Source organism: Bombina bombina, chromosome 7 (genome assembly GCF_027579735.1).
Source record: "Bombina bombina isolate aBomBom1 chromosome 7, aBomBom1.pri, whole genome shotgun sequence".
Lineage (NCBI taxonomy): Eukaryota > Metazoa > Chordata > Amphibia > Anura > Bombinatoridae > Bombina > Bombina bombina.
This window is the reverse complement of record NC_069505.1, coordinates 284,057,958-284,085,109: the sequence shown is the minus strand read 5'-3', so window position 1 is coordinate 284,085,109 and position 27,152 is coordinate 284,057,958. Positions and strand designations below refer to the sequence as shown.

The 27,152-nt window shown below is 41.5% G+C and overlaps 2 protein-coding genes across 2 annotated transcripts in view; both read left to right on the top strand.

The window, feature by feature from the left end:
• Positions 1 to 7,614: 7,614 nt before the first annotated feature.
• LOC128636339 (uncharacterized) lies at positions 7,615 to 8,640 on the top strand. The gene is made up of 2 exons (XM_053689367.1): positions 7,615 to 7,796; positions 7,953 to 8,640. Exons 1-2 carry the CDS (start codon positions 7,615 to 7,617, stop codon positions 8,638 to 8,640), a joined length of 870 nt encoding a protein of 289 aa, XP_053545342.1.
• Positions 8,641 to 19,299: 10,659 nt separating this feature from the next.
• The window catches only part of QARS1 (glutaminyl-tRNA synthetase 1), a 173,895-nt gene continuing 166,042 nt past the window's right edge, over positions 19,300 to 27,152 (top strand). The window contains exon 1 of the mRNA XM_053720807.1: positions 19,300 to 19,454. Within this exon, the coding sequence (XP_053576782.1) occupies positions 19,341 to 19,454 (114 nt within the window). The 5' untranslated portion in view covers positions 19,300 to 19,340. The remainder of the gene's footprint in view (positions 19,455 to 27,152) is intronic.

Sequence of the window (27,152 nt, the reverse complement as noted above, 5' to 3'; positions counted from 1 at the left end):
TATTTGGCCAGATTACTAGTGGTGCTAACTGATGCGTGCGAGCGATAAGGGGTTTATCACAGGCGTCGGAAGTAGCACGCATATTACAAGTTAAAAGTAAACACGATCACTCAAGCACAATTTAATTTAATTTAACACGTGTCGGGTTACTGCGACCTCAGAGCTCTGGTTAACTGTTGTGCTCAACTAGAAAGTTGTACAAAAAACATTAAAAATATGAGGGGCGCCCCCCTTCAACCTCTTAGACGGAGGCAACAAATTTAAAACTACAGTTACACTCATAATAACACTGTCTAATAAAAATTATTTTAAAAAACTGCAATTAAAAAGATAAGAGGTCTCAGGTCTTAGAAAAATAAAAGGCAGGCAAAAGGCTTTACAATATAGATACATACATATACATCTTTAAAGATGTGTATGTATGTATGTGTATATATATATATATATATATATATATATATAAAGAAAAAAAAGAAGAAAAAAAAATATATATATATATGTTATGGGTAAATTCAGATATTGGATAATCCTAGGATTACCCAGGAAAAACGGACATTACCCAAGCGGCTGTGGGTAAAGCCTGATGTAAGATTGATGTAAGATTTAATTGAGTCACTGTGTCAAACATATATACAATACACTTTAATTCCCCCATCTTTACTATCTTTTTGCCTTCGGCTGGGGTGTTGTAAACTCCATTCCCCAAGGTTCACTTGGGGTGGATGCCAGAAGATCGGCGGGACGCGCCCCTTCAACCTCCCAGACGGAGGCAAAACATAGTGTAGCTGGGGGAATTACAGTACATCAGGCTTTACCCTCTGCCACTTGGGTAATGTCCGTTTTACCAAAAGTGCTTTTTGGGAATTGGGTTTCTCGATGCTTATATGACATTTGACAAAGGTGTTTTAGACACCGAAACGTTATGTCATTTTTAAAGATGGATTGAAATTAAAAGTTATTTTTTATTGAAAACAGTGAGTGCCTTTTTTGATGGGACGGTATATATATATATATATCTGAATCTGCTACATCGATCGATTGAGAACACAGAGAAGCGCTTTTCGACCACCCACCCAGGCAAGTCCACAAGCATCTAAGTTTGAAAATTTGCCTTCACCTACCAGGCCCTGATTAACAAAGCGGCATATATTTAACCGCAATCTAGCCTGAAGCGGAACACTCGATCGGTCACTGACCGAGAGGAAGAAGAGTGAGAAGCATACAGAGGTACAAACCCCCGCATTATCTCTACATCCAGCAAGGAAAAGATCGGTCACTGACCAAAAGAAGAAAAGAAGGATCTCACATCACACTGCCCTCTCATCGAGGTAACATTCCCCAAACTAGGGAAAGGAAACAAGTGTCTGTAGCGGCATATATTTAACCGCATAAATAATTTGAGTCATCGGATATCACCCACTAAGGAGACTCCAGGAAAAACAGAGTAATACAGTTCGGTTAAAAACCGACAGGTAATATCATAATATAGCGGCATTAATTTAACAGCAAGAAACCAGATGACACCCACAAAGGTAACAGTTGCTTAGAGACATAGACATACCTAGTATAACCGCTCCAAAACTACGGCTAAAAATCCTGGCAATTTGCTTAAAAGCTTAAGGTGTACGTAAAGCTATTATAAAATTCATCAAAGTTATATATATGCATAAAGGTATCAAATATACAGCAAGCAAATTTGTGGCAATATCAAAGTGAATTTATATTTGTATAATCGTATATTTTAAAACCACATATATATTTTTATATTGTATCTTTTTATTTTTTATATATATATATATATTTTTATGAAATGGCCAAAGTGTATTGACACCGGTGTCTTTTTTAATATACAGTGTATATATACATTTACTTACTTAAAATAAAATATTTATATTAACATTGACTTTCTTGTTTTTTATGAAAGAAATGAAATATTCAAAGGCTAAAAAGTATATTTGATTTATTACACACGGGAATTTGCATTTTTTGCGCCACCCAACACCAATTCTTTATATATATATATATATATATATATATATATATATATATATATATATATATATATATATATATATATATATATATATATATATATATATATATACAGGGAGTGCAGAATTATTAGGCAAATGAGTATTTTGACCACATCATCCTCTTTATGCATGTTGTCTTACTCCAAGCTGTATAGGCTCGAAAGCCTACTACCAATTAAGCATATTAGGTGATGTGCATCTCTGTAATGAGAAGGGGTGTGGTCTAATGACATCAACACCCTATATCAGGTGTGCATAATTATTAGGCAACTTCCTTTCCTTTGGCAAAATGGGTCAAAAGAAGGACTTGGCAGGCTCAGAAAAGTCAAAAATAGTGAGATATCTTGCAGAGGGATACAGCACTCTTAAAATTGCAAAGCTTCTGAAGCGTGATCATCGAACAATCAAGTGTTTCATTCAAAATAGTCAACAGGGTCGCAACAAGCGTGTGGAAAAACCAAGGCGCAAAATAACTGCCCATGAACTGAGAAAAGTCAAGCGTGCAGCTGCCAAGATGCCACTTGCCACCAGTTTGGCCATATTTCAGAGCTGCAACATCACTGGAGTGCTCAAAAGCACAAGGTGTGCAATACTCAGAGACATGGCCAAGGTAAGAAAGGCTGAAAGACGACCACCACTGAACAAGACACACAAGCTGAAACGTCAAGACTGGGCCAAGAAATATCTCAAGACTGATTTTTCTAAGGTTTTATGGACTGATGAAATGAGAGTGAGTCTTGATGGGCCAGATGGATGGGCCCGTGGCTGGATTGGTAAAGGGCAGAGAGCTCCAGTCCGACTCAGAAGCCAGCAAGGTGGAGGTGGAGTACTGGTTTGGGCTGGTATCATCAAAAATGAGCTTGTGGGGCCTTTTCGGGTTGAGGATGGAGTCAAGCTCAACTCCCAGTCCTACTGCCAGTTTCTGGAAGACACCTTCTTCAAGCAGTGGTACAGGAAGAAGTCTGCATCCTTCAAGAAAAACATGATTTTCATGCAGGACAATGCTCCATCACACGCGTCCAAGTACTCCACAGCGTGGCTGGCAAGAAAGGGTATAAAAGAAGAAAATCTAATGACATGGCCTCCTTGTTCACCTGATCTGAACCCCATTGAGAACCTGTGGTCCATCATCAAATGTGAGATTTACAAGGAGGGAAAACAGTACACCTCTCTGAACAGTGTCTGGGAGGCTGTGGTTGCTGCTGCACGCAATGTTGATGGTGAACAGATCAAAACACTGACAGAATCCATGGATGGCAGGCTTTTGAGTGTCCTTGCAAAGAAAGGTGGCTATATTGGTCACTGATTTGTTTTTGTTTTGTTTTTGAATGTCAGAAATGTATATTTGTGAATGTTGAGATGTTATATTGGTTTCACTGGTAAAAATAAATAATTGAAATGGGTATATATTTGTTTTTTGTTAAGTTGCCTAATAATTATGCACAGTAATAGTCACCTGCACACACAGATATCCCCCTAAAATAGCTATAACTAAAAACAAACTAAAAACTACTTCCAAAACTATTCAGCTTTGATATTAATGAGTTTTTTGGGTTCATTGAGAACATGGTTGTTGTTCAATAATAAAATGAATCCTCAAAAATACAACTTGCCTAATAATTCTGCACTCCCTGTATGTCTATATATGTGCACATGTGTTTTATGTGTAAATATGTATTTACAGACATATATACACATATAAACACATGAATACATATGTATATATATATATATATATATATATATATAAGTGCATTGAGCCCTTTACATTTAAGTAGATAAAAACATATTTATGCAATATTCATATTAAAAGTGATTGTAAAGTTTAATGAATAAGTCCCTGGTATCTAAAACTAATCTTAAAAACAGGGGCACTTTCATTCATTAAATGAAGCTTCTTTTTTTTAAATACTTACCTTTTTCCTGCTGTAGTTAGCACAATGATAAAGAATGTGGGTTCTTCTAATCATTGCGTGCCCCCTTTGGAGTCCAGCTCGTGGGGCCACGCAATGATTGGAGGAAGTCAGATTCGTCATTGCTGTGCTAACTACAGAAGGAGATGCGGGCGGAGGATCGCCGATCTGTTTTCCATAAAGAAAGGTATTTTAAAAAGAAGCTTCATTGTAAAGTTAAATGAATGAAAGTGCCCCTGTTTTTAAGATTAGTTTTAGCTACCGGGCACATTACTTAAAATCACTTTAATAAAGTGTGTAACTATGTATATACTGTAAATAATAGAATAATATGTTCTATTTATTTATAAATATCTGATGGTTTTAGGTAAAATATACAGTTGTATGCAAAAGTTTAGGCACCCCTGACAATTTCCATGATTTTCATTTATAAATAATTGGGTGTTTGGATCAGCAATTTAATTTTGATCTATCAAATAACTGAAGGACACAGTAATATTTCAGTAGTGAAATTAGGTTTATTGGATTAACAGAAAATGTGCAATATGCATCAAAACAAAATTAGACAGGTGCATAAATTTGAGCACCATTGTCATTTTGTTGATTTGAATACCTGGAACTACCTAGCACTGATTCATTGGAACACACAATTGGTTTGGTGAGCCCATTAAGTCTTGAACTTCATAGACAGGTGCATCCAATCATGAGAAAAGGTATTTAAGGAGGCAAATTGCAAGTTGTTGTTCTCTTTGACTCTCCTCTGAAGAGTGACAACATGGGGGCCTCAAAACAAATCTCAAATGCTCAAATGACCTGAAAACAAAGATTGTTCAACATTGTGGTTTAGAGGAAGGCTATAAAAAGCAATCACAGAGATTTAAGCTGTCAGTGTCCACTGTGAGGAACATAGTGAGGAAATGGAAGACCACAGGCACAGTTCTTGTTAAGGCCAGAAGTGTCAGGCCAAGTAAAATATCGGAGAGGCAAAGGATGGTGAGAACAGTCAAAAACAGACCACCTCCAAAGACCTACAACATCATCTTGCTGCAGATTGTGTCACTGTGCATCGTTCAACAATTCAGCGCTCTTTGCACAAGGAGAAGCTGTATGGGAAGAAGCCTTTTCTGCACACACGCCACAAACAGAGTCACTTGAGGTATGCAAACGCACATTTGGACAAGTCAGCTTCATTTTGGAAGAAGGTGCTGTGGACTGATGAAACAAAGATTGAGTTATTTGGTCATAACAAGGGACGTTATGCATGGGGGTAAAAGAACACAGCATTCCAAGACAAACACTTGCTACCCACAGTAAAATTTGGTAGATGTTCCATCATGCTGTGGGACTGTGTGGCCAGTGCCGGTACTGAGAATCTTGTTAAAGTTGAGGGTTGCATGGATTCAACTAAATATCTGCAGATACCTGAGAATAATGTTGAGGGAATCAGTCACAAAGTTGAAGTTACGCCGGGGCTGGATATTTCAACAAGACAACGACCCAAAATACTGCTCAAAATCTACTCTGGCATTTATGCAGAGGAACAAGTACAATGTTCTGGAATGGCCATGCCAGTCCCCAGACCTGAATATCATTGAAAATCTGTGGGGTGATTTGAAGCGGGCTGTCCATGGCATGCTCGGGAACCATCTAACCTAACTGAACTGAAGATGTTTTGCAAGGAGGAATGGTCCAAAATACCTTCACCCAGAATCCAGACACTCATTACAGGCTTTAGGAAGCGTCTAGAGGCTGTTATTTCTGCTAAAGGAGGTTCTACTAAATATTGATGCAATATTTCTGTTGGGGTGCCCAAATTTATGCACCTGTCTAATTTTGTTTTGATGCATATTACACATTTTCTGTTAATCCAATAAATCTCATTTCACTACTGAAATATTACTGTGTCGTTCAGTTATTTGATAGATCAAATTGAAATTGCTATTCCAAACACCCAATTATTTGTAAATGAAAATCATGGAAATTGTCAGGGGTGCCTACACTTTTGCATACGACTGTATATCTATGTATATATATATATATATATATATATATATATATATATATATATATATATATGATTATATTTAGGTATCTATTTAAAAATACCGTACTTAAAACATATTCTCTTATGTGAAGAACATTGGAATGTGAAATATTAATGTTTCATGTTGGGTTATCACATTTGAGAAAATGTGATTAGGTTTGCACGCGAGTAAGGGTGTTAGTTTTTTTCCACTTTTCGCACTCCATTGAAGTCTATGGGAAAATACATTGATGCAGTCTCAATATTCCAAGTTCTGCACCCATGTAAAAAAAAATTACTTTCAATATGTAATATTCTTCCTACCCGACGTGCGCATAAAGCTTACTTCTAGCGAAGTTAGAGCAGGAGTGATAAATAGCGCTCCACTCGTAACGTAGCCCATAATAATTAACAGGACTGAGTAACAGTAGCGTCCTCTGGTGTATTGACTTATTAGTGTGAATTTTAGTTGATATAATACTATTCACTTGATTTTTAAGTTTTACAGTTGAAATTACTGAAGAACAGTTTTACAATATGAATACCATACTTAAAAAAAACACCAAGGGGCCGAATTATCAAGCTCCGAATGGAGCTTGATGCCCCTGTTTCCGCACGAGCCTTCAGGCTCGCCAGAAACAGAAGTTATGAAGCAGCGGTCTAAAGAACGCTGCTCCATAACTTGTTCGTCTGCTCCACCCCATCCTATATGATCGGGCTGATTGACACCCCCTACGCGATTCTGCATGGAGCGGCATTGCACAAGCAGTTCATAAGAACTGCTTGTGCAATGATAAATGCTGACAGCGTATGCTGTCAGCATTTATCGATGTGTGGCAGACATGATACACTACATTGTATAATGTCCGTCCGCACTTTAATAAATCGCCCCCCAAGGCTCTAATTCTGCTTAAATTGAGCGATAGCAAAAATGCTAAAAATTCTCTGGTATTTTGGGCATGTTTTCTCTGAAATATCGGTAGTGAAACAGTTAATAGGAACATGTTACCCATATGCTAAATCAAGTGATGGAACATATCTGTAAAAATATCACATACATATCTCTATGTAAAAAAGATAGTTCACTTAAAAATGTCCTCTATAAGGGAATGTAAACAACCAATCAGAATGCTAATCCCAGGACTTGCAAGGGAGTGTGCATCTGGCATGTGCAACACAGTTACTTTATTTTCCTTCTCAGTTTAAAGAAGTTCATTATGAAATCTCGCAAGATTATGGTAAAATCCCATGAGATCATAATAAATCAAAGTGTGTCGCAGCGCTGATGAAGCTGATTGGCTGTTTTGTCTCACCACGTAGACGAGTGTGAAAAGAGTAGCCGAGGAATAACTACTCACACAGCACTTACACTAGTGATTGGAAAAAAAATTTGAGGTAAAATATCTTCCTTATCTTAACATAGAGATGTTCATGTGATATTTTCCAGTCAGTTTTTTACAGATACGCTGCATCACTTTCATGTCATTTAGTATACGTCCCTTTACTGAAGGCACAAACAGCTCAGGGATCTGCTAGACTGTCAGTGCATCTGTAGCTCTGAGCTATGGAGAAGTGCAGGGAATGGGGGGGGGGGGTTGTTTTCCATGTTGTTGATGTGTTGAGCACTGATGCATGTGTCCAGGAGATGCCGTTCCAGTTTGTTCTTGTTCTAAGAACTGTTGTTTGCTGGTTAATTATTGATATTAAGAGCCCAAGTGATGATTTCACACTTTTCATCTGGGGAACATTATGGAAAGTAGATATGTGTCACTTACTTAGGTTGTCAGGAATACAGGTGTATCAGGATACAGGAGTGAAAGTGATTACGTGAGCTTCCCCAGACACCGTTCATCTCATTGTTCCCACTCTCGATAAACACTCAGGCAGCAGAGAACATACCCATAACAATGCCAGGATCAATGCTAGAAACAAACACAGGGGGTAGAATTCACTAAGGTCTCTCCTGCCTCACCACCCTACCAGCTTCACCAGCCTCGCCACACTTACCAGCTTCACCAGCCTCGCCACCCTTACCAGCTTCACCAGCCTCACCACCCTTACCAGCCTCACCACCCTTACCAGCTTCACCAGCCTCACCACCTTTACCAGCTTCACTAGCCTTTCCAGTTTCACCAGCCTCACCACCTTTACCAGCTTCACCACCTTTACCAGCTTCACCAGCCTTACCACCCTTACCAGCTTCACCAGCCTCACCACCCTTACCAGCCTCACCACCCTTACTAGCTTCACCACTCTTACCAGCTTTACCAGCCTCACCGCCCTTACCAGCTTCACCACCCTTATCAGCCTCACCACCCTTACAGCTTCACCAGCCTCTCCAGCTTCACCAGCCTCACCACCTTTACCAGCTTCACCAGATTCAACACCCTTACCAGCTTCACGAGCCTCACCACCCTTACCAGCTTCACCAGCCTCACCACTCTTACCAGCTTCACCACCCTTAAAAACTTCACCAGCCTCACCACCCTTACCAGCTTCACCACCCTTACCAGCCTCACCACCCTTACCAGTTTCACCAGCCTCACCACCCTTACCAGCTTCACCACCCTTACCAGCTTCACCAGCCTCACCACCCTTACCAGCTTCACTAGCCTCTCCAGTTTCACCAGCCTCACCACCTTTACCAGCTTCACCAGCCTCTCCACTCTAACCAGCCTCACCACCCTACCAGCTTCACCAGCCTCACCACCCTTACCAGCTTCACTAGCCTCTCCAGTTTCACCAGCCTCACCACCTTTACCAGCTTCACCAGCCTCTCCACTCTAACCAGCCTCACCACCCTACCAGCTTCACTAGCCTCAACACCTTTACCAGCTTCACCAGTCTCTCCAGCTTCACCAGATTCAACACACTTACCAGCTTCACCAACCACAACACCCTTACCAGCTTCACCAACCACAACACCCTTACCAGCTTCACCAACCACAACACCCTTACCAGCTTCACCAACCACAACACCCTTACCAGGTTCACCAGCCTCTCCAGCTTCACCATTCTTCAGCTTCACCAGCCTTCTCACACTTAAAGGGACCCTTTGGTCAAAATTTAAAATTCAAATAGATGAATTATATCATTGAATAAAAACATATTTGCAATATACATGTATTGGCAAAAATTATCCTATTAAAAGTTATCACTGTTTTAGTGTTAGCATTTTTTCCTGCACGTGCATGTGAAGCATAGCTAGATATTCTTCATTTTAATTACTGCAGCCGCTCAGAGTGTCAGTGGGGCTTGTGTCATGTTAGCAATTAACAAATTGAGTCACTATCAGATGGGACAAGCACCTAAGGTTCTCTGAGCAACTGCTGTGTTTAAAATGCTGGTGCACAGCGCATACTTAAATACTCTTTTGAACCAGCTATAGCTTTTATTAAAAGCATTTTTGCTAATACATGTATATCACAAAAATGCTTCTATGCAAAACTGAAATAAATCCATGTGGATTACAGTTATTGCTGATGTATAGCTTGGATTCATAAGTAAAATACACTAAAGGCCAGTAGCAACCTTGTGATTACAATATTTTTGTGCTGCTTTGCAATAAAATAAATTAACTTACACGACAAGTGTGAAAATATTTTAATGTGTTTACACCTTGTTTGTTGCAATCATTTCTCAATGTCGAACCCCCCCTCCCAGCTTGCCTTTTTGGAACAGACAAGATTTGTTACTGTTATAGACACAGAAAGCCATGATCATTATGTTTATCTTATCGCCTTTGCTGAGGCCAGTTAAAGGGACAGTAAAGATTGTCTAATATGTTACATAATCCTGCACTACTGCATCACTGCAATGAACATAAAATCAGAAACAGAGAAACAGTTTCCTAAACTAACGTTTCCTGGCTCTATTTTGTTCTTGTTTTGTGACTGTATTGCAGGTGTAACACGTAGCTCAACCCATAAATCTAATGAGACAGATAGGAAGCTAGAGTGTGATGGGCTTGTATTGATCTCTGAGTGTAATTTCATAGGGAGCATTATCCCCTGTACACCATCTGCATCAGTAGTGTGAGGGTTTGATGATACATTATAGAGCAGCACTTATCAATCACCTGCTGAATAATACAGCACTTAATTATGTAGCATAACACAAGTACACTGTAGTGCTCTCAAACGAGTCCTTAGGGAAACCTTACATGGACGATAGTCATTTTTATATCTGCATAGTGTATATCAACAAGTAAGCACTCTATTTCCAAGGATTAGCATAACAAAATAAATATGTTATTAATATTAAACTGTCTCCTTTTAATAATATTTTCTTCATTTTGCAGTCCAGGAACATACCCCTTGAAATGCCTCTTTATTTTAGCTCATCTGATGATACCATTTAAGGACAGATGTAAATGTGTAGAATTTTGAAGGTTTAACAAACTACAGGAAAATGCAGTATGTAATTGTATTCTCTCTAAGGTAAGAGGGGTAAAGGAACACAGTATTCAAATATGGTTTGCTATAAAAAATAAACAAGAAGCAATTAAAGGGACACTGAACGAACCCATTTTTTTTTCTTTCGTGATTCAGATAGAGCATGCAATATTAAGCAACTTTCTAATTTACTATCAATTTTTCTTCATTCTTTTGCTAACTTTATTTGAAAAAGAAGACATCGAAGCTAAGGAGCCATTCAATTTTTGGTTTAGTACTCTGAAATGTATCCACCAATCAGCAAGAACAACCCAGGTTGTTCACCAAAAATGGGCCGACATCTAAACTTATATTCTTGCTTTTCAAATAAAGATACCAAGAGAATAAAGGAAAATTTGATAATAGGAGTAAATTAGAACATTACTTAAAATTGCTGCTCTATCTGAATCGTGAAAGAAAAAAATTGGGTTCAGTGTCCTTTTAAAGGGACATACATAAAAGTCAACATTAAAGGGACACTGAACCCATATTTTTTATTTCGTGATTCAGATAGAGCATGCAATTTTAAACAACTTTCTATTTTACTCATATTATCAATTTTTCTTCGTTCTCTTGCTTTCTTTATTTGAAAAAGAAGGCATCTAAGCTATTTCTTGGGTCAGAACCATGGAAAGCACTTGTTTATTGGTAGGTGAATTTACCCACCAATCAGCAAGAACAACACAGTGTGTTCACCAAAAATGGGCCGGCATCTAAACTTACATTCTTGCATTTCAACAATGGCGCGATCCGATATACGGCGTAGTTTTCGGCGCAAGCGAGGGAACCCTAGCCGCCCGTAATTTCACCTCGCACATCGGGGTATCTAATATACGGCGCTGTCAGATGCTAAAGTGACGTAAGTAGGACAAACTGGCGTTGTTCCCGAAAAGTGCGCAAATACACATTTTAGTCGTCGCAAGTACTTACGCCAGTATTTTGTCCACATAAAGTCTCAATAAAGTGTAGTTTTATGCAAATTAGGCTAACATTCGTAAAAATTACCCGCGACTCCATCTTAAAATGCGCAACGTAATTATGCTATTCAAAAGTCATATATAAACCCATGCGCAGCCGCCATTTTCTTCAGTGTGTTTGGATGGTTTGTTGAGCTACAGCACACTACAGTGAGTTTAGGATTAGTACGCGTAGTGAGAGAGGCGCAGCATAATAGTTAGTTAAGTTGGATTTTTGTTTGGGTAAGCTTGTACATTTACTTACACTTATTTTTACATATTGTACACATTTTGCATACATACATATACAAAATACACAACACTTTTTTTTTCTAACATCTCACACATTTTATTTCAATTTTACAGTGTGAGAGGCTGAGTGTTTGGTTGTGATTGTGTGCGATTGAACTGGGAGTGAGTGTGTGTAGTGTGAGGATGTCAGGGAGAGGTAGGGCGGAGGGGAGGAGGGGAGCGGAGTGGCAGGGAGAGGAGTATTGTAGCGGACAGGAGGAACAGCGGGGTCCCCATCAGGGAGTAAGTGGAGTGGGGAGAGGGAGAGTTAGAATGGATGATGGGAGGGGAGATGCCTAGAGACCAGGCACACTTAGAAGAGGGACAGAGGGTGCACATGGGGACAGAATTGGGGAGGAGGGAGAGGATAGGGAGGAACCCACACCAGGGACATCCCAGGGAGCAAGCCAGGTGACCACATAGGATGAGCGCATGAGATGCCCAAACTTCTCATTCGATGAGAATGTTGCGCTAGTCCAGGCCATCATGGACAACCACAGTGCCCTCTATAGCCAGGAGAAGGGCAAAGGCGTTGCCCGAAGGCGTAAGGTAGCATGGTTGGCGGTAGAGGATGCTGTAAACAGTGTGGCCCCACAGAGGAGGACTGTCGAGGGACTTAAAAAAAGGTGTAACGATTGTAAGAGGCGGGTGAAAGAGAAGATGGGGCAGGAAGCCATGCACCAGAGGGGAACAGGTGGTGGTCCACCCCTGGAAACCGAATACAACACCTGGCAGGAGATGATACGCAGCTCCCTGAGTATCACAGCAGTCCGTGGACTTCCAGGGGCTCGTGACTCAGGGGCTGCAACCACAGCACCTCATGCTGGTGAGTAACATCCCACACACCAGTATTATATGTATTTGAGATATAACATCCTTTAATGTCACACATTCATGTACACAATGAGGAGCCTACTAACAAAAACATCTACAATTATATTTCACATTAATGCTACTTAACACAATGCAATTCATGATATGAGGTGGAATAGTGCAATACTAACATGTCTCAGAGTAACACAGGCCACAAGCCACATGTTGAGTTTTCAGTAAATGGACACTATAGCCATCACAATACTTTTAGCTCAGAAAGCAGGTTCTGTGCCTACATCAGGCTAAAGTAAATTGTGTGACCATAGTGTCACTTAAAGAACACATTTTCTCCATCACTGACATGTACACATAACTATTGTATGAAACACATACCTGTATACTGTGCAGATTAAAATCCCTCATATCACAAATCACATTGTGCACATGCATGTTATACAGTTTGACATGAGAATGAGTATTGTCCCTAGCATGTATCAATGTACATTGTATGCCCACATGCACATATATATGACTGTACTAATCCCTATCATCATTTGACTCCTCCATAGAACCTCCTGTCAATAGGCTGCAAACAGGCATGCCGCCACCTCCACCACCACCACCAGTCACAGACATGCCGCCACCTCCACCACCAGTCACAGCCATGCAGCCACCTCCACCACCAGTCTTCAGGCAGCAACATGGACAGTATGCTCCCAGGCATGAGCAGGGTTGGATTGCCTCAGTTGAGGACCCGGAAGTGATGCCACCACCATTGGCATACGACCCCTGGCAAGATACCTGGCCTGAGGAATATTCTTTTGGCTTTGAGGGGGAGCCAAGTCAGCCACGAACGGTCCATGTCTTTACCCCCCCAACACAATATCAGTTAAGTCATGGCTTTTACACACAGGGGATGTCGCAAGAAATGCAAACTGGACAGGCTGAGTAGTAACACACTAGTCGTCAATGGGACTACCAATCCACCCTGAGAGCTCCACCATCCTCTTCTCTTGGGAGAGCTCCACCATCCTCTTCTCTTGGGAGAGCTCCACCATCCTCTTCTCTTGGGAGAGATCCACCATCCTCTTCCCTTGGGAGAGCTCCACCATCCTCTTCCCTAGGGAGAGCTCCACAATCATCAGATGAGCATATAGCTGAAGTTGTCCCTGAAGCACCAGCAGAAGAAGTTGTCCATGAAGCAGATGCAGCTGAAGTTGTCCATGATGCGCCAGCAGCTGAAGTTGTCCCTGAAGCACCAGCAGCTGAAATTGTCCATGAAGCAGATGCAGCTGAAGTTGTCCATGATGCACCAGCATCTGAAGCTGCCATGATGCACCAGCAGATAGAGCTGAACCTGCATATAGAATAACTGCTGCTCAAGAGCCTGTAGATCCACTATTCTCCCCTGGGCGAGGAATACATTTCACTCCAGAGGAGGCTCATAACAAGCTGAGAGAGCAGACAAAAGGCCAACACAGGTTTCACAGGAGCCAACAGAGGTTACTCCAGCGTACCATAGAGCTGCAGAGGGACATGGCAGCATGATTAAATGGAATTGTACAAAACCAGTCGCAGATGATGAGAGTTATTTCTGATATGCAGATTGACAACAGATGGCGGGAACAAAACCAACTCTTGGGTGTGTTGGTTGAGCACTTCACACACCAGCAGGACACTGCCTCCAGCCTATCATCTGTGGCCAGCACTCCAGCAGAATCATCTGAATCTTCCCAAACCAGGAGAACCAGGAAATCCACTCCAGTCACCTCAGCCCCCTCATCCAAGAAGCCTGAAAAAAAAAAATATATATATTCTTATAGTTCAACATAAATCTTGTCCTCTGTTATTTACCACATAATTGTCATCCACATCCATGTGAGGTGTGTTTTAGTACACAATATTGTTTAAACATATAATAAGGCCTGTGTGGAAATGGGCCAAAAAAGGTAATATCATCATGTTTATGACATATTCATGTTCTATAAACCACATCACATAGTTGTGTATGAAGGGTACATATAGTAATATTCACTTATAAGATGCAAATCAAGGTTTCTCACATCCAATGGAAATTGACACATGTGCAGGGATAGGCACGAGCCAAGGCTGTGGCGGACATTTTCTAAGGTAAAGACCTTTAGTGAAGGACACCTTGCCTATCCCTGCACATGGGTATATATATCTAAATAATAATGTTTTTACAGAAGGTGTGAACATAAGGTATAAACATCCATTTTCATTCTTCTTAATGATAGTCAATAAATCATAGTGACCTAAACATGAATTAAACAAATGAGATATTTTCAGTAATTAGGGTGGTTAAGGGAAGGGGGTGGGATGTAGTAGTTTCACTTACATGCAGTGGAAATCCGCAGTATGTAATTCGATGACCAGCTGCAGCAGCGGCAGCACCATGACCAGGGAACTCAGCAGCAACTATAGAATCAGCATGTATAGAAAGAACAACAGGGGCTTGTAGGGCTTCCAGCACCCCTTGTGCCCCATGATGCACCCCTTGTGCCCCATGATGCACCCCTTGTGCCCCATGATGCACCCTTGTGCCTCATGATGGTGCCTCTCTATGGAAAGCAGGAAAACATGGTGGCTAATGAGGATGTGCATTGGCGGGTTTTTTAGGCTTCCTGTTGTGAGGTTGTGCTGTTTGTGATTGGTTTGACACACTTGCAGGGGAAGGAATAATAAATGCTTTGAAGAGGTTTAACTATTTGAGATCAAGCTGCTGATATGTATGTTGTTGAGCATGCATTTGCTAGGCCTTCAGAGCGTTACGTTGGTTTATAAGTCAGTGCAAGGGTTGCTGCATCTGCAATTTGTGGCGAGATGAGAATGGAGTAGATTTTCTGAATTCTGCGCGCGTAAGTCCTTATGCTGTATATTGGATACCAAATTGCGCGTGTTGGCTATGTCAGTCTATGGGTCAAAGAAATACGGGCAAAGGCTGAAATATACGCGCGTAACTTGTATGATACGCCGTATATGTGATACCAAACCCGTGCAAAATTTGGCGTCGCCGGCTTTTGCGGGCGACGCTGCATATCGGATCGAGCCCCAAGAGAATGAAAATAATTTGATAATAGGAGTAAATTAGAAACTTGCTTAAAATTGCATGCTCTATCTGAATCAAGATGGAAAAAAATTGGGTTCAGTGTCCCTTTAAATGGATAGTGTACTGTAAAATTTTCTCCCATTTTAATTTGTTCTCAGTTATCCATTTTCCCTGCTGAGGTGTATCAAAGTGTTTACAAATACATTTTTTGCCTTTATTTTGACATTTGAAATATCTATTTTTGACTGTGGTATCCCTACCTATACTGAAAGTTTCTATACTTAAAGGGATATGAAACTCAAAATGTTTCTTTCGTGATTCAGATAGAGCATGTGATTTTAAACAACTTTCTAATTTATTTCTATTATCAATTTTGATTTGTTCTCTTTGTATCTTTTGTTGAAAGGCTGCGATGTAAGCTTAGGAGCCGGACCATTTCTGGAGCACTATATGGCAGCAGTTTTACAAGAATGGTATCCATTTGCAAGAGCACTGGAGGGCAGCACTATTTCCTGCCATGTAGTGGTCTTCAACAAAGAATATAATGGGAACAAAGCAAATTTTATAATAGAAATACATTGGAAACTTTTTTTAAATTGTATTCTCTGTCTGAATCACAAAAGGCAATTTGATGGGTTATAAAAGCTGTGTAAACATAGCTAGCAGAAAAAATTACACTCCCAATGTGGGCTGCAAAGGGACACTAAAACTAAACCTTTTCTTTCATGATTCAGAAAGAACTTTCCAATTTACTTAAATGATCAAATTGTGCTCATTCTTTTTATATTTACACTTTATGAGGTGCCAGTTCCTACTGAGCACGTGCAAAAGTTTATAATTTATCTGTATATGAGTCTATGATGTTGATATACAGTAGAATTGCGTAATTAACAAGGGCATAATAACAAGACATTAGAATAACACTTACTCTGAATTTCATAAAAGTAATAGATTTTTTTTCTGGAAAATTCATTTTTCTCCCATTTGCCGGCCCCCTGTATCATGTGACAGACATCAGCCAATCATAGACTAGTATACGTATACCCTGTGAGCTTGTGCACATGCTCAGTAGGAGTTGGTGCCGCAAAGTGTACATATAAAAAGGTTGTGCAAAATTTTATAACTGAAGTAAAATGGAAAGATTCTTAAAACTGCTCTTTCTGAATCATGAAAGTTTAATTTTGACTACAGTGTCCCTTAAAATGTCTCGTAGATATCATTAAAATTCACACTTACACTCTCAGACCTCAAACAGTTATGAGATACGTAAAAACACAATAAAAATGACGGGCATTTTTACAGCTTGTCACGAATATTAGCATCAGTCCGAGTGACTGTCCGACCTGTATACACAGCGGGCGTCCAAGACCCGACTGGAGCAAAATTCAGAATCTGGTGTAGTCCTATTGTTTAATACTCAAATTCTCCAGACCACAGCAGGTTCTTTGATGTAATACAAGAATGTCCCACGGAGCTGGTGAAAACAAGTCCCCCCGCAATAATTGTCAGTACAGAATCACTAGTGTCCGCAAGCCAGCAAGGAACACTTTGGGGCCGATGTATCAAGCCCCTTATGCATCTGTTTCCACACGAGCCTTCAGGCTCGCCAGAAACAGGAATTAAGAAGCAGCGGTCATAAGACCGCTGCTCCTTAACTCGTCCGCCACCTCTGAGGCGGCGGACAGCAATCAGCCCGATCGGATACATTCGGGATGACTGACATCCCTGCTAGCGGCCGCGAATGTGCAGGGGGCGGCATTGCACAAGAATTTCACGAGAAATGCTTGTGCAATGATAAATGCAGACAGCAAATCAGGCTTTTTGAGTTTGTAGAGACACATCCGTCATTAAACGTGGGCATGGCCTAACGCATTTCGTGGGGCTCCTCGCCACTTTGTCAGAGGCACTTAACAAACAACAGGACTACACCAGCACTATTTGTTCCTGACTGATGGTTATTGGGAATCAGCTATATGTTAGCGTGATATAAAGATACACTTTATTCAATATCTGATATATCCACTTTGCTTATTTATAACACAATATATACGATATAGCAGCGTTATAGAGCAATATTGTAGCAGATTACTTTTTGTGTGTAAGTTGTATAAAAACCTAGATGCACTCCTTGGTGATTTGAGATCACCACATTTTTTTCTTGTTCTCACTAAATATTGGGCTTTTGATATACAGAGATAAGGAAGCATTTTTGTGTAATGAAAATGGTCCTTTTAAATGGTTTGTTGTTTCAAAGAACAAAATTTATATTTCATATACAAAAATAAACATAAAGGAGTACTTTCTCATATATTTCAGAATGTCATACTCTGCTGCTGGTATAAGTTACTGGCAACACATTAAGATATAACAAATTAGGAATCACTCCTCACAATTTTATTACACATCATACACTTGAAAAATGTGTTTAGTTGTTGGAATCCGACAGACGCTTTTGTCTGTTAAAGGGAAACTATACACCAATTTTCATATAACTGCATGTAATACACACAACTATAAAGAAGAACATGTACAGATACTGATCTAAAAATCCATTATAAAACCTTTTAAAAACTTACTTAGAAGCTCTCAGTTTAGCGCTGTTGATGAGTTTAGGCTGGGACACCCAGTGAAAAGGGCTGAGAAAGCAGGAAGAGCAGATACTCCCCCCCCTCCCCTGCCTATGAAAAGACAGATAACACAAACAGGATCAGTAGGAGTCTGTAGACCAGTGATTTTTAACCTTTTTTTTGCTGTGGCACACTTTTCTACATTAAAAAATCCTGTGGCACACCACCATCCCAAAATTTAAAAAAAAATCACACATTGTAGCCTAATACAGCATATATATATACACACATACACACAAACACACACATACTGTATGTATTGTGCTGTTATGCCATGCCTCCTACAAACTACCCCTGCACTGGGAGTAAAAAACAAGCAAAGTTTAAAAAATATGTCACACTGTTGTCAGTCTGCCGTGGCACACCTGAGGATCTCTCACGGCACACTAGTGTGCCACGGCACACTGGTTGAAAAACACTGCTGTAGACATCAGCAAGCATCTAAAACTTTAGGGCTTGGTTAGGAGTCTGAAAATCAGCACAATGTTATTGAAAAATAAGCAAAATTATACATTGTTACAAAAACACCCCCAGGTGGATTATATAAATGGATCCTCTACAAAACATTTATGCAAAGAAAAATCTAGTGTACACAATATCCCTTTAAAGAGCTAAAGGAAATAAGCAAATGTAAAAGGACAGCTGCTGGTTCATATTGGAGAGTGGGCATTCTTTTTATTTGCACAGTTTCTGATTGGCTCCTCAAAATAAAGCAATTGGTGGGTGGAGTTTGGTGAGAAATAAAATTGCTGTATAATGGATGTTAATTTGTTTTAAAATTGTTAATTCTCGGCTGATACATTTCTCTACAACACAACAGTAATATCTTGTAATTAGGAGTGTGCTGCCAGTTTAAGTTTGTACCAAGTGATCACCCTGTACTACACATTAGTTATAACCTGCAGGAAGCAAGTATCATACATTCCTGGGACACTGCGACAATGTGACACAGACACCTCACCGCGTGCTCAGTCTGGGACCCTTTAATAACCCTGATGCAATATGGGGCGCCCACTCAGTGAGTTCTCCCTTTGGATTGGCTAAGGCTAAGATTTGGCTGCAATAACTAAGTAGCTATTGGTTGGCTTTAGCGCAATCTGTTAGATGATTGGTTATTTCCTGTTCCTCACCGCCCTCGTTGCGATTGGCAACTTTGCCCTTTCTCTTTTCCCGGTTTCAAGATGGCGGCGGATTCGGTGTCTCTCTTCACGGCTATAGGGTTAAGCGAGCAGAAAGCCAAAGAGACTCTGAAAAACGAGGCGCTGAGCGTTGTACTGAGGGAGGCGGTTCTGCAGGTATAGAAATGTTTAAATTGTAACTTGCCAGGTTCTGTAGGAATACTCATGCACAACTGTGTACCCTGTCCTGGGTATCCAGTGCCCTGTTCTGCTCTTGTTCATCTCCTGCTGTGCCCTGCTTCTGGGCATCTCCTGCTGTGCCCTGCTTCTGGGCATCTCCTGCCCCCTGTCATGGCCTGCTTCTGGGCATCTCCTGCCCCCTGTCATGGCCTGCTTCTGGGCATCTCCTGCCCCCTGTCATGGCCTGCTTCTGGGCATCTTCTGCCCCCCTGCCGTGCCCTGCTTCTGGGCATCTCCTGCTGTGCCCTGCTTCTGGGCATCTCCTGCCCCCTGTCATGGCCTGCTTCTGGGCATCTTCTGCCCCCCTGCCGTGCCCTGCTTCTGGGCATCTCCTGCTGTGCCCTGCTTCTGGGCATCTCCTGCCCCCTGCTGTGCCCTGCTTCTGCGCATCTTCTGCCCCCTGTCATGGCCTGCTTCTGGGCATCTCCCTCACCCTGAATGTCCTTTCCTGCTCCTTTGCATCCCCCTTATCCCTGCTTTTGTATGACCTGCTCCTGAATATCTTCCTGTCCGCAGCTGAACCCTTTCCGGTACTGGCCTCTGGTTATCTTCATGTCCTCCACTGCTCCCTGTCTTCCTACTGAACATCCTTCTGCCCTCACTGTACCTTGACCTGGTCCTGGCACCAAGATGTCCTCTACAATACCACTGTCTACTCCTGGGTATCCCCTTGTCCCTGAGTTACATCTGTGTTCCCTCTGCCCTTCACACTATCCTGTCCTGTTCCTTGGCATCATCTTCCTCAACTGTACCCTAACGAGGTCTTAGGCATCCCCCTGCTCGTTGCTGTACTCTGGCCTGTTCCTGAGTATTTTCCTGTCCTCAACAAGGCCTAAAGTTGCTCCTTGTCATCATCTCCTCTAGCACACCCTGGCCTGATATTGGTCATCACTCTGTCTTCTGCCTGGCATCCCCTGCTGTACCCTGACCTTCTAATTTGCATGCTTCTTTCTCCCTTGTGCCCTGAGCAGCTCCTTGTCATCTCCCTGTTTCCAACTGTACCCTGACTTGCTCCAGGGTATCCTCCTGTCCTTGTGGTAGGTACCCTTTCCAGTCTCTCTGTATTTCCATTTCTCCTGATTTATTAGTGGGCATCCCATTTTGTAACATAACCCACTCCTGGGTGTCCCTTGCGTTACCTTGGCCTGCTCTTGGGCATCCCCTTATGCTCTGACCTGCTCCAGGGTATCCCCTTGTCACCTGAGCAGCTTTGGGAATTCTCTCTCCTGCAACTGCTGTACCCAGACCTGCTCCCGGGTATTCCCCCTTTCTCCCAGTGAGCCCTCAGCTCTTCCTGTACATACCCTCACTGTGACCTGAGCAGCCCCATGGCATCTCCCTGTACATTAATCTGCGGTTGGGCATCCTTCTGTGTCCTGCTGAACCCTGACTGTTTCTTTGGCATTCCCCTTTTCCCCTTACTGGTTTCTGATCACCCCCTGTCCCCTAGTAAAACCACAACTCTTTCTGGGCATGCTCTTGCCACCTGCTTCACCCTAAGGAGCTCCTGTATACTGTGCTTCACCTGAGCATCTCCCTGTCCCTCACTGTACCAGAATCCCCTGGGCATCATTCTTCCCTAGTGTGACCTGCTCCTGGGCATCCTCCTTTGCCGTGCTGTACCCCGACTTGCTCCTGAGTATCCCCTGTGCTATGCTATACCCTGACCTGCTCCTAATCACCCCCTGTGCCGTGCTGTACCCTGACCTGCTTCTGGGCATCCCCCTGTGCCGTGCTGTACCCTGACCTGGTCCTGGGCATCCCCCTGTGCCATGCTGTACCCTGACCTGGTCCTGGGCATCCCCCTGTGCCGTGCTATACCCTGACCTGCTCCTAATCACCCCCTGTGCCGTGCTGTACCCTGACCTGCTTCTGGGCATCCCCCTGTGCCGTGTTGTACCCTGACCTGCTCCTGGTCACCCCCCTGTGCCGTGTTGTACCCTGACCTGCTTCTGGGCACCCCCCTGTGCCGTGTTGTACCCTGACCTGCTCCTGGTCATCCCCCTGTGCCGTGTTGTACCCTGACCTGCTCCTGGTCATCCCACTGTGCCGTGCTGTACCCTGACCTGCTCCTGGTCACCCCCCCTGTGCCGTGCTGTACCCTGACCTGCTCCTGGTCACCCCCCTGTGCTGTGCTGTACCCTGACCTGCTCCTGGTCACCCCCCTTTGCCGTGCTGTACCCTGACCTGCTCCTGGTCACCCCCCTGTGCCGTGCTGTACCCTGACCTGGTCACCCCCCCGTGCCGTGCTGTACCCTGACCTGCTCCTGGGCATCCCCCTGTGCTGTGCTGTACTGTACCCTGACCTGCTCGTGGTCACCCCCCTGTGCCTTGTGCTGTACCCTGACCTGCTCGTGGTCACCCCGCTGTGCCGTGTGCTGTACCCTGACCTGCTCCTGGGCATCCCCCTGTGCCGTGTGCTGTACCCTGACCTGCTCCTGGTCACCCCTCTGTGCCGTGCTGTACCCTGACCTGCTCCTGGTCACCCAGCAAAAAATTAGTTTTGTATGAACATATCCCTTTATTTGTTTATAAAAACACACCACATAATTCCAGTGCAAGTTTATTTGCTGCAACTTTTTTTTTTTTTTCTCTGTATCTGTACGTGATTGCAAATAAGGTTTTCAAGGGCGTTTTAAAGTTAGTTTTATCAGCTCTGTTTGTAATTCATATGTTTCATTTGCTAATTTGCCACTGTATGTACAAATAAAAGCACTTTTCCATTTTCTGTCCGTTTGGGACCAAGGCTATTTTTACATTTTTGCTGTGTTGGTGTTTAGCTGTAATTTTCCTTACTCATTTACTGTACCTACACATATTACATACCGGTTTTCTCGCAATTAAGTGGACTTTCAAAAGATACCATTATTTTCATATCTTATAATTTGCTTTTAAATTAAATACAAAATATGTGGAAAAAATGGGAAAAAAACACACTTTTTCTAACTTTGACCCCCAAAATCTTACACATCTACAACCAGCAAAAAACACCCATGATAAATAGTTTCTAAATTTTGTCCTGAGTTTAGAAATACCCAATGTTTACATGTTCTTTGCTTTTTTGCAAGTTATAGGGCGATAAATACAAGTAGCACTTTGCTATTTCCAAACCACTTTTTTTCAAAATTGGCGCTAGTTACATTGGAACACTGATATCTTTCCAGAATCCCTGAATATCACTTGACATGTATGTATGTATGTGTCAAGTATTGATCTAGGCCCGTTTGGTATATTTCATGCCACCATTTCACTGCCAAATGTGATCAAATAAAAAAAAAATTGTTCACTTTTTCACAAATTTTTTCACAAACTTTAGGTTTCTCACTGAAATTATTTACAAACAACTTATGCAATTATGGCATAAATAGTTGTAAATGCTTCTCTGGAATCCCCTTTGTTTATAAATAGCAGACATATATATATCTTTGGCTTTGCTTTTTGGTAATTAGGCCGCTAAATGCCACTGCGCACCACACGTGTAGTATGCCCAGCAGTGAAGGGGTTAATTAGGGAGCATCTGGGGTTAATTTTAGCTTTAATGTAGGGGAAAAGACAACCCAAAGTATTGGTCTAGGGCTAGGCCCATTTTGGTATATTTCATGCCACCATTTCACCGCCAAATAAAAAAAATTGTAAATAATTTCAGTAAGAAACCTAAAGTTTGTGAAAAAGTGAACAAACAGCTTGTGCAATTATGGCTCAAATGGTTGTAAATGCTTCTCTGGGATCCCCTCTCTTCAGAAATAGCAGACGTATATGGCTTTGGCGTTGCTTTTTGGTAATTAGAAGGCCGCTAAATGCTGCTGTGCATCACACACGTATTATGGCTAGCAGTGAAGCTGTTAATTAGGTAGTTTGTAGGGAGCTTGCAGGGTTAATTTTAGCTTTAGTGTAGAGATCAGCCTCCCACCTGACACATCACACCCCCTGATCCCTCTCAAACAGCTCCCTTCCCTCCCCCACCCCATAATTGTCCCCACCATCTTAAGTACTGGCAGAAAGTCTGCCAGTACTAAAATAAAAGGTATCTTTGAATATTTTTTAGCATATTTACATATGCTGTTGTGTAGGATCCCCCCTTAGCTCCCAACCTCCCTGATCCCCCAACAGCTCTCTAACCCTCTGCCTTACTGGGGGCCATCTTGGGTACTGGCAGACAGTACAAAAAACAATAGGTTTTATTTATTTTCTGGGGTTTTTTTTGTTTGTTTTTTGCTGTAGTGTAGATTCCCCCACCCCCTAACTGATAGTTTTTATAAAATGTTTCCCCCCCCCCCCCCTTTTTCCTACTTTTAACACAAGTTTTTCTGTAGTGTAGCGGTTCCCAACCGCTCCCTCCCCATGCACGGACCCGCCCCCCCCGTGCATGTGCGTCCATGCGTGCCCCTGGCTATCCCCGCCTGTGATCGCGCCTCCCTCCACATCACAAGGCCCATCGATGGCTGCCTCCCACACCGGCTACCACCCACCAACGATACCGGCCATCGATGTCTGGTGCAGAGACTGCCACAGAGTGGCTCTCTCTGCATCGGCTGGTTAAAAAAGGTTATTGCAGGATGCCTCGATATCGAGACATTACTGCAATAACCGGAGCAGGGTCGCTTCCAGCTGCTTTCCAGACCGAGGACGTGCAGGGTACGTTGTCAGGCGTTAACTGTATTTTTTTTGAGGATGTACCCTGCACGTCCTCGGTCATTAAGGGGTTAAAGGGACATAATACTCATATGCTAAATCACTTGAAATTGATTCAGTATAACTGTAAAAAGCTGACAGGAAAATATCACCTGAGCATCTCTATGTAAAAAAGGAAGATATTTTACCTCACAATTTCCTCAGCTCAGCAGAGTAACTTCTGTGTAAAAAGTTACACTCAGCTGCTGCCCAGCTGCAGGTAAAAAAAATAATAATGAAGAAATGAACAGCAACCAATCAGCATCAACAGTGCTAAGGTCATGAACTCTTTTACTGTGATCTCATTAGATTTAATTTAACTCTCATGAGATTTCATAGTAAACTTCCTTAAACTGAATAGGGAAATAACATGATTGTGCATGAGGCTCACTCCCTTAGCTGTCCCGGGACAGACATACTGATTTGCTGCTTAGAAGTCCTTTACAATGAGATGTGACTACTGAGGAATTTTTGAGGTAAAATATCTTTCTTTTTTACATAGAGATGTTCAGGTGATATTTTCTAGTCCGCTTTTTACAGCTATGCTGCATCACTTTCAAGTGTTTCAACATTTGGGTATCATGGCCCTTTAAAGGGACGGTCCAGTCAAAAATAAACTTTTGATTCAGATAGGGCATGTAATTTTTTTAAAAATAATTACCAACAAAGTGTACATTATTCAAAGGTAAAAAGAAAGAGAAAAAAATAAGTTCAGTACCACACAGGGCACAATAAGAGAAAATACATATCATGTACATAGATATAAATTGATCACAAAAAGACATATGTTTCTACTATCTTACATTCACTTTGTTGGGGTTTAATGTTATTATACCAAAAACATTAAACTAAAACAAAACAAAAAAGGGAAGGGGGGGGAGAGGGAGAGAGAACAAAGCTAGGAGACCAGAGAAGAAAAAATCATCTTCTTTCACCATTGTCGAACCATATTACCAAATACCCAACAAAACTAGATCTGAATTCCTGAACGGAAAAATCATGTAATCTATTTCCGGGGTTGAAAGTGTTATAATAAATTCTGGCCACTTATTAAAAAAAATTCTAATGTCTCATTATCTATATTGGTGTCTTTGTTCTAATATACACTGCTTCTTTAATAAATTCCTAACTTCCGAGATACTTGGAATAGTTCTCAATTTTCCATTTATTTAAAGATTAAGTATCTAGCTGCTAGGACAGACAGAATTATTATTTTTTATACTTCAAACAGAATATAATTTGCAGAGGGGAGATATTTAGTGAATTATTCAACCAATATTCTAGTTTACCCCAAAAATAACTGATTTTTGGACATTTCCATAGCATATGTAACAAGTCTGCTGCATGTAAAGAGCATTTAGGGCACTTATTAAAACTTTAATTGCAGAGTTTTAAACCTTTTTCAGGGGTAAAATGTTTTATGTAAAAGTTTAACATGGGATTCTCTCCAGGTAGCAGATAATGTAGCCTGTGCTACTTTATCAATGGATGCTTGAAGAAATTTTGAATCAATGTTATTCTGTGGTAACAACAGATTCCAATCTGATTTTATCCAAAATTGAAGTTCCTTTACTAGAACCAAGTAGATGATAGCACGGGGTAAGGGCATGTAATTTTAAACAACTTTCCACTTTACTTTTATCACCAAATTTGATTTGTTCTCTTGGTATTCTTAGTTGAAAGCTAAACCTAGGTAGGCTCATATGCTAATTTCTAAGCCCTTGAAGGCTGCCTCTTATCTCAGGGCATTTTGATAGTTTTTTTTTTTTTCACAGCTAGAGAGTGCTAGTCCATGTGTGCCATATAGATAACATTGTGCTTACTCCTGTGGAGTTACTTGGGAGTCAGCACTGATTGGCTAAATGCAACTCTGTCAAAAGAACTGAGATAAGGGGGCAGTCTGCAGAAGCTTAGATACAAGGTAATCGCAGAGGTAAAAAGTGTATTAATATAACAGTGTTGGTTATGTAAAACTGGGGAATTGGTAATAAAGGGATTATCTATCTTTTTAAAGATAGACTGTCATTTTAAAGCAGTGCTTTCCAAACGTTTCATGTTGGTGACACACTTTTTAGACCTGCATCATATCGCGACACAGTAATTCAGTTGTACTAGCAAACAGGAGGGTAAACTAACTTGTTTTAAGAGATACGGACACTTACATAAATTATATAATAACAAAATGTATTTACAAGTAACAGTAAGTATGTGCAGGAATTAAAAAAAAAAGTTTATCACCAATAGCTACCTACTATTTTAATGCAAGTATCTTTAGCTAATATTCCACCAAATATTCAGAAACTGTGTTCATCCCATCAACCTCAATGGGATGAACACAGTTTCTGAATATTTGGTGGAATATTAGATAAAGACACTGGCATTTCATCAAGCATTTTTAAGCTTCCACTTCCTATCCATATATCAAGAGCAGGAGCAGCAATGCACTACTGGGAGCTAGCTGCAAAATATAAAAACTCTGACTTCAGCTCAGCGTTTAAACTGCCACCCTCTGCGAGTCCGATTGACTACTGCCCGCGCTGCAAACACACTTCTGCCCCACTCACTGACTACACATGCAGTCACAAGCCCATTGAGGAGACTACATGTGCAGCCAGGAGCCAATGTATCGCCAATGGGAATAGTTTCAGTTCCCGCTGAGCTGCACAAATAGGTTAAGATGATCAATTCAAAAAGATATGTGTTGAAGCTGGGACACACCTACACACTGCTGCCGACGCACTGTGTCACGACACACAGTTTGGATTCAGATAGGGCATGCAATTTAAACAACTTTTATCATTAAATTTGCTTGGTTCCTTTGGTGGTATTTTAAAAAGCTTAAACCTAGGTAGGCTCAAACTGATTTCTAAACTGTTGAAAACCGCCTCTTAGCTCAGAGCATTTTGAAAGTTTTTCAGTTACAGTACTAGTTCATGTGTGCCATATAGATAACATTGTGCTCAT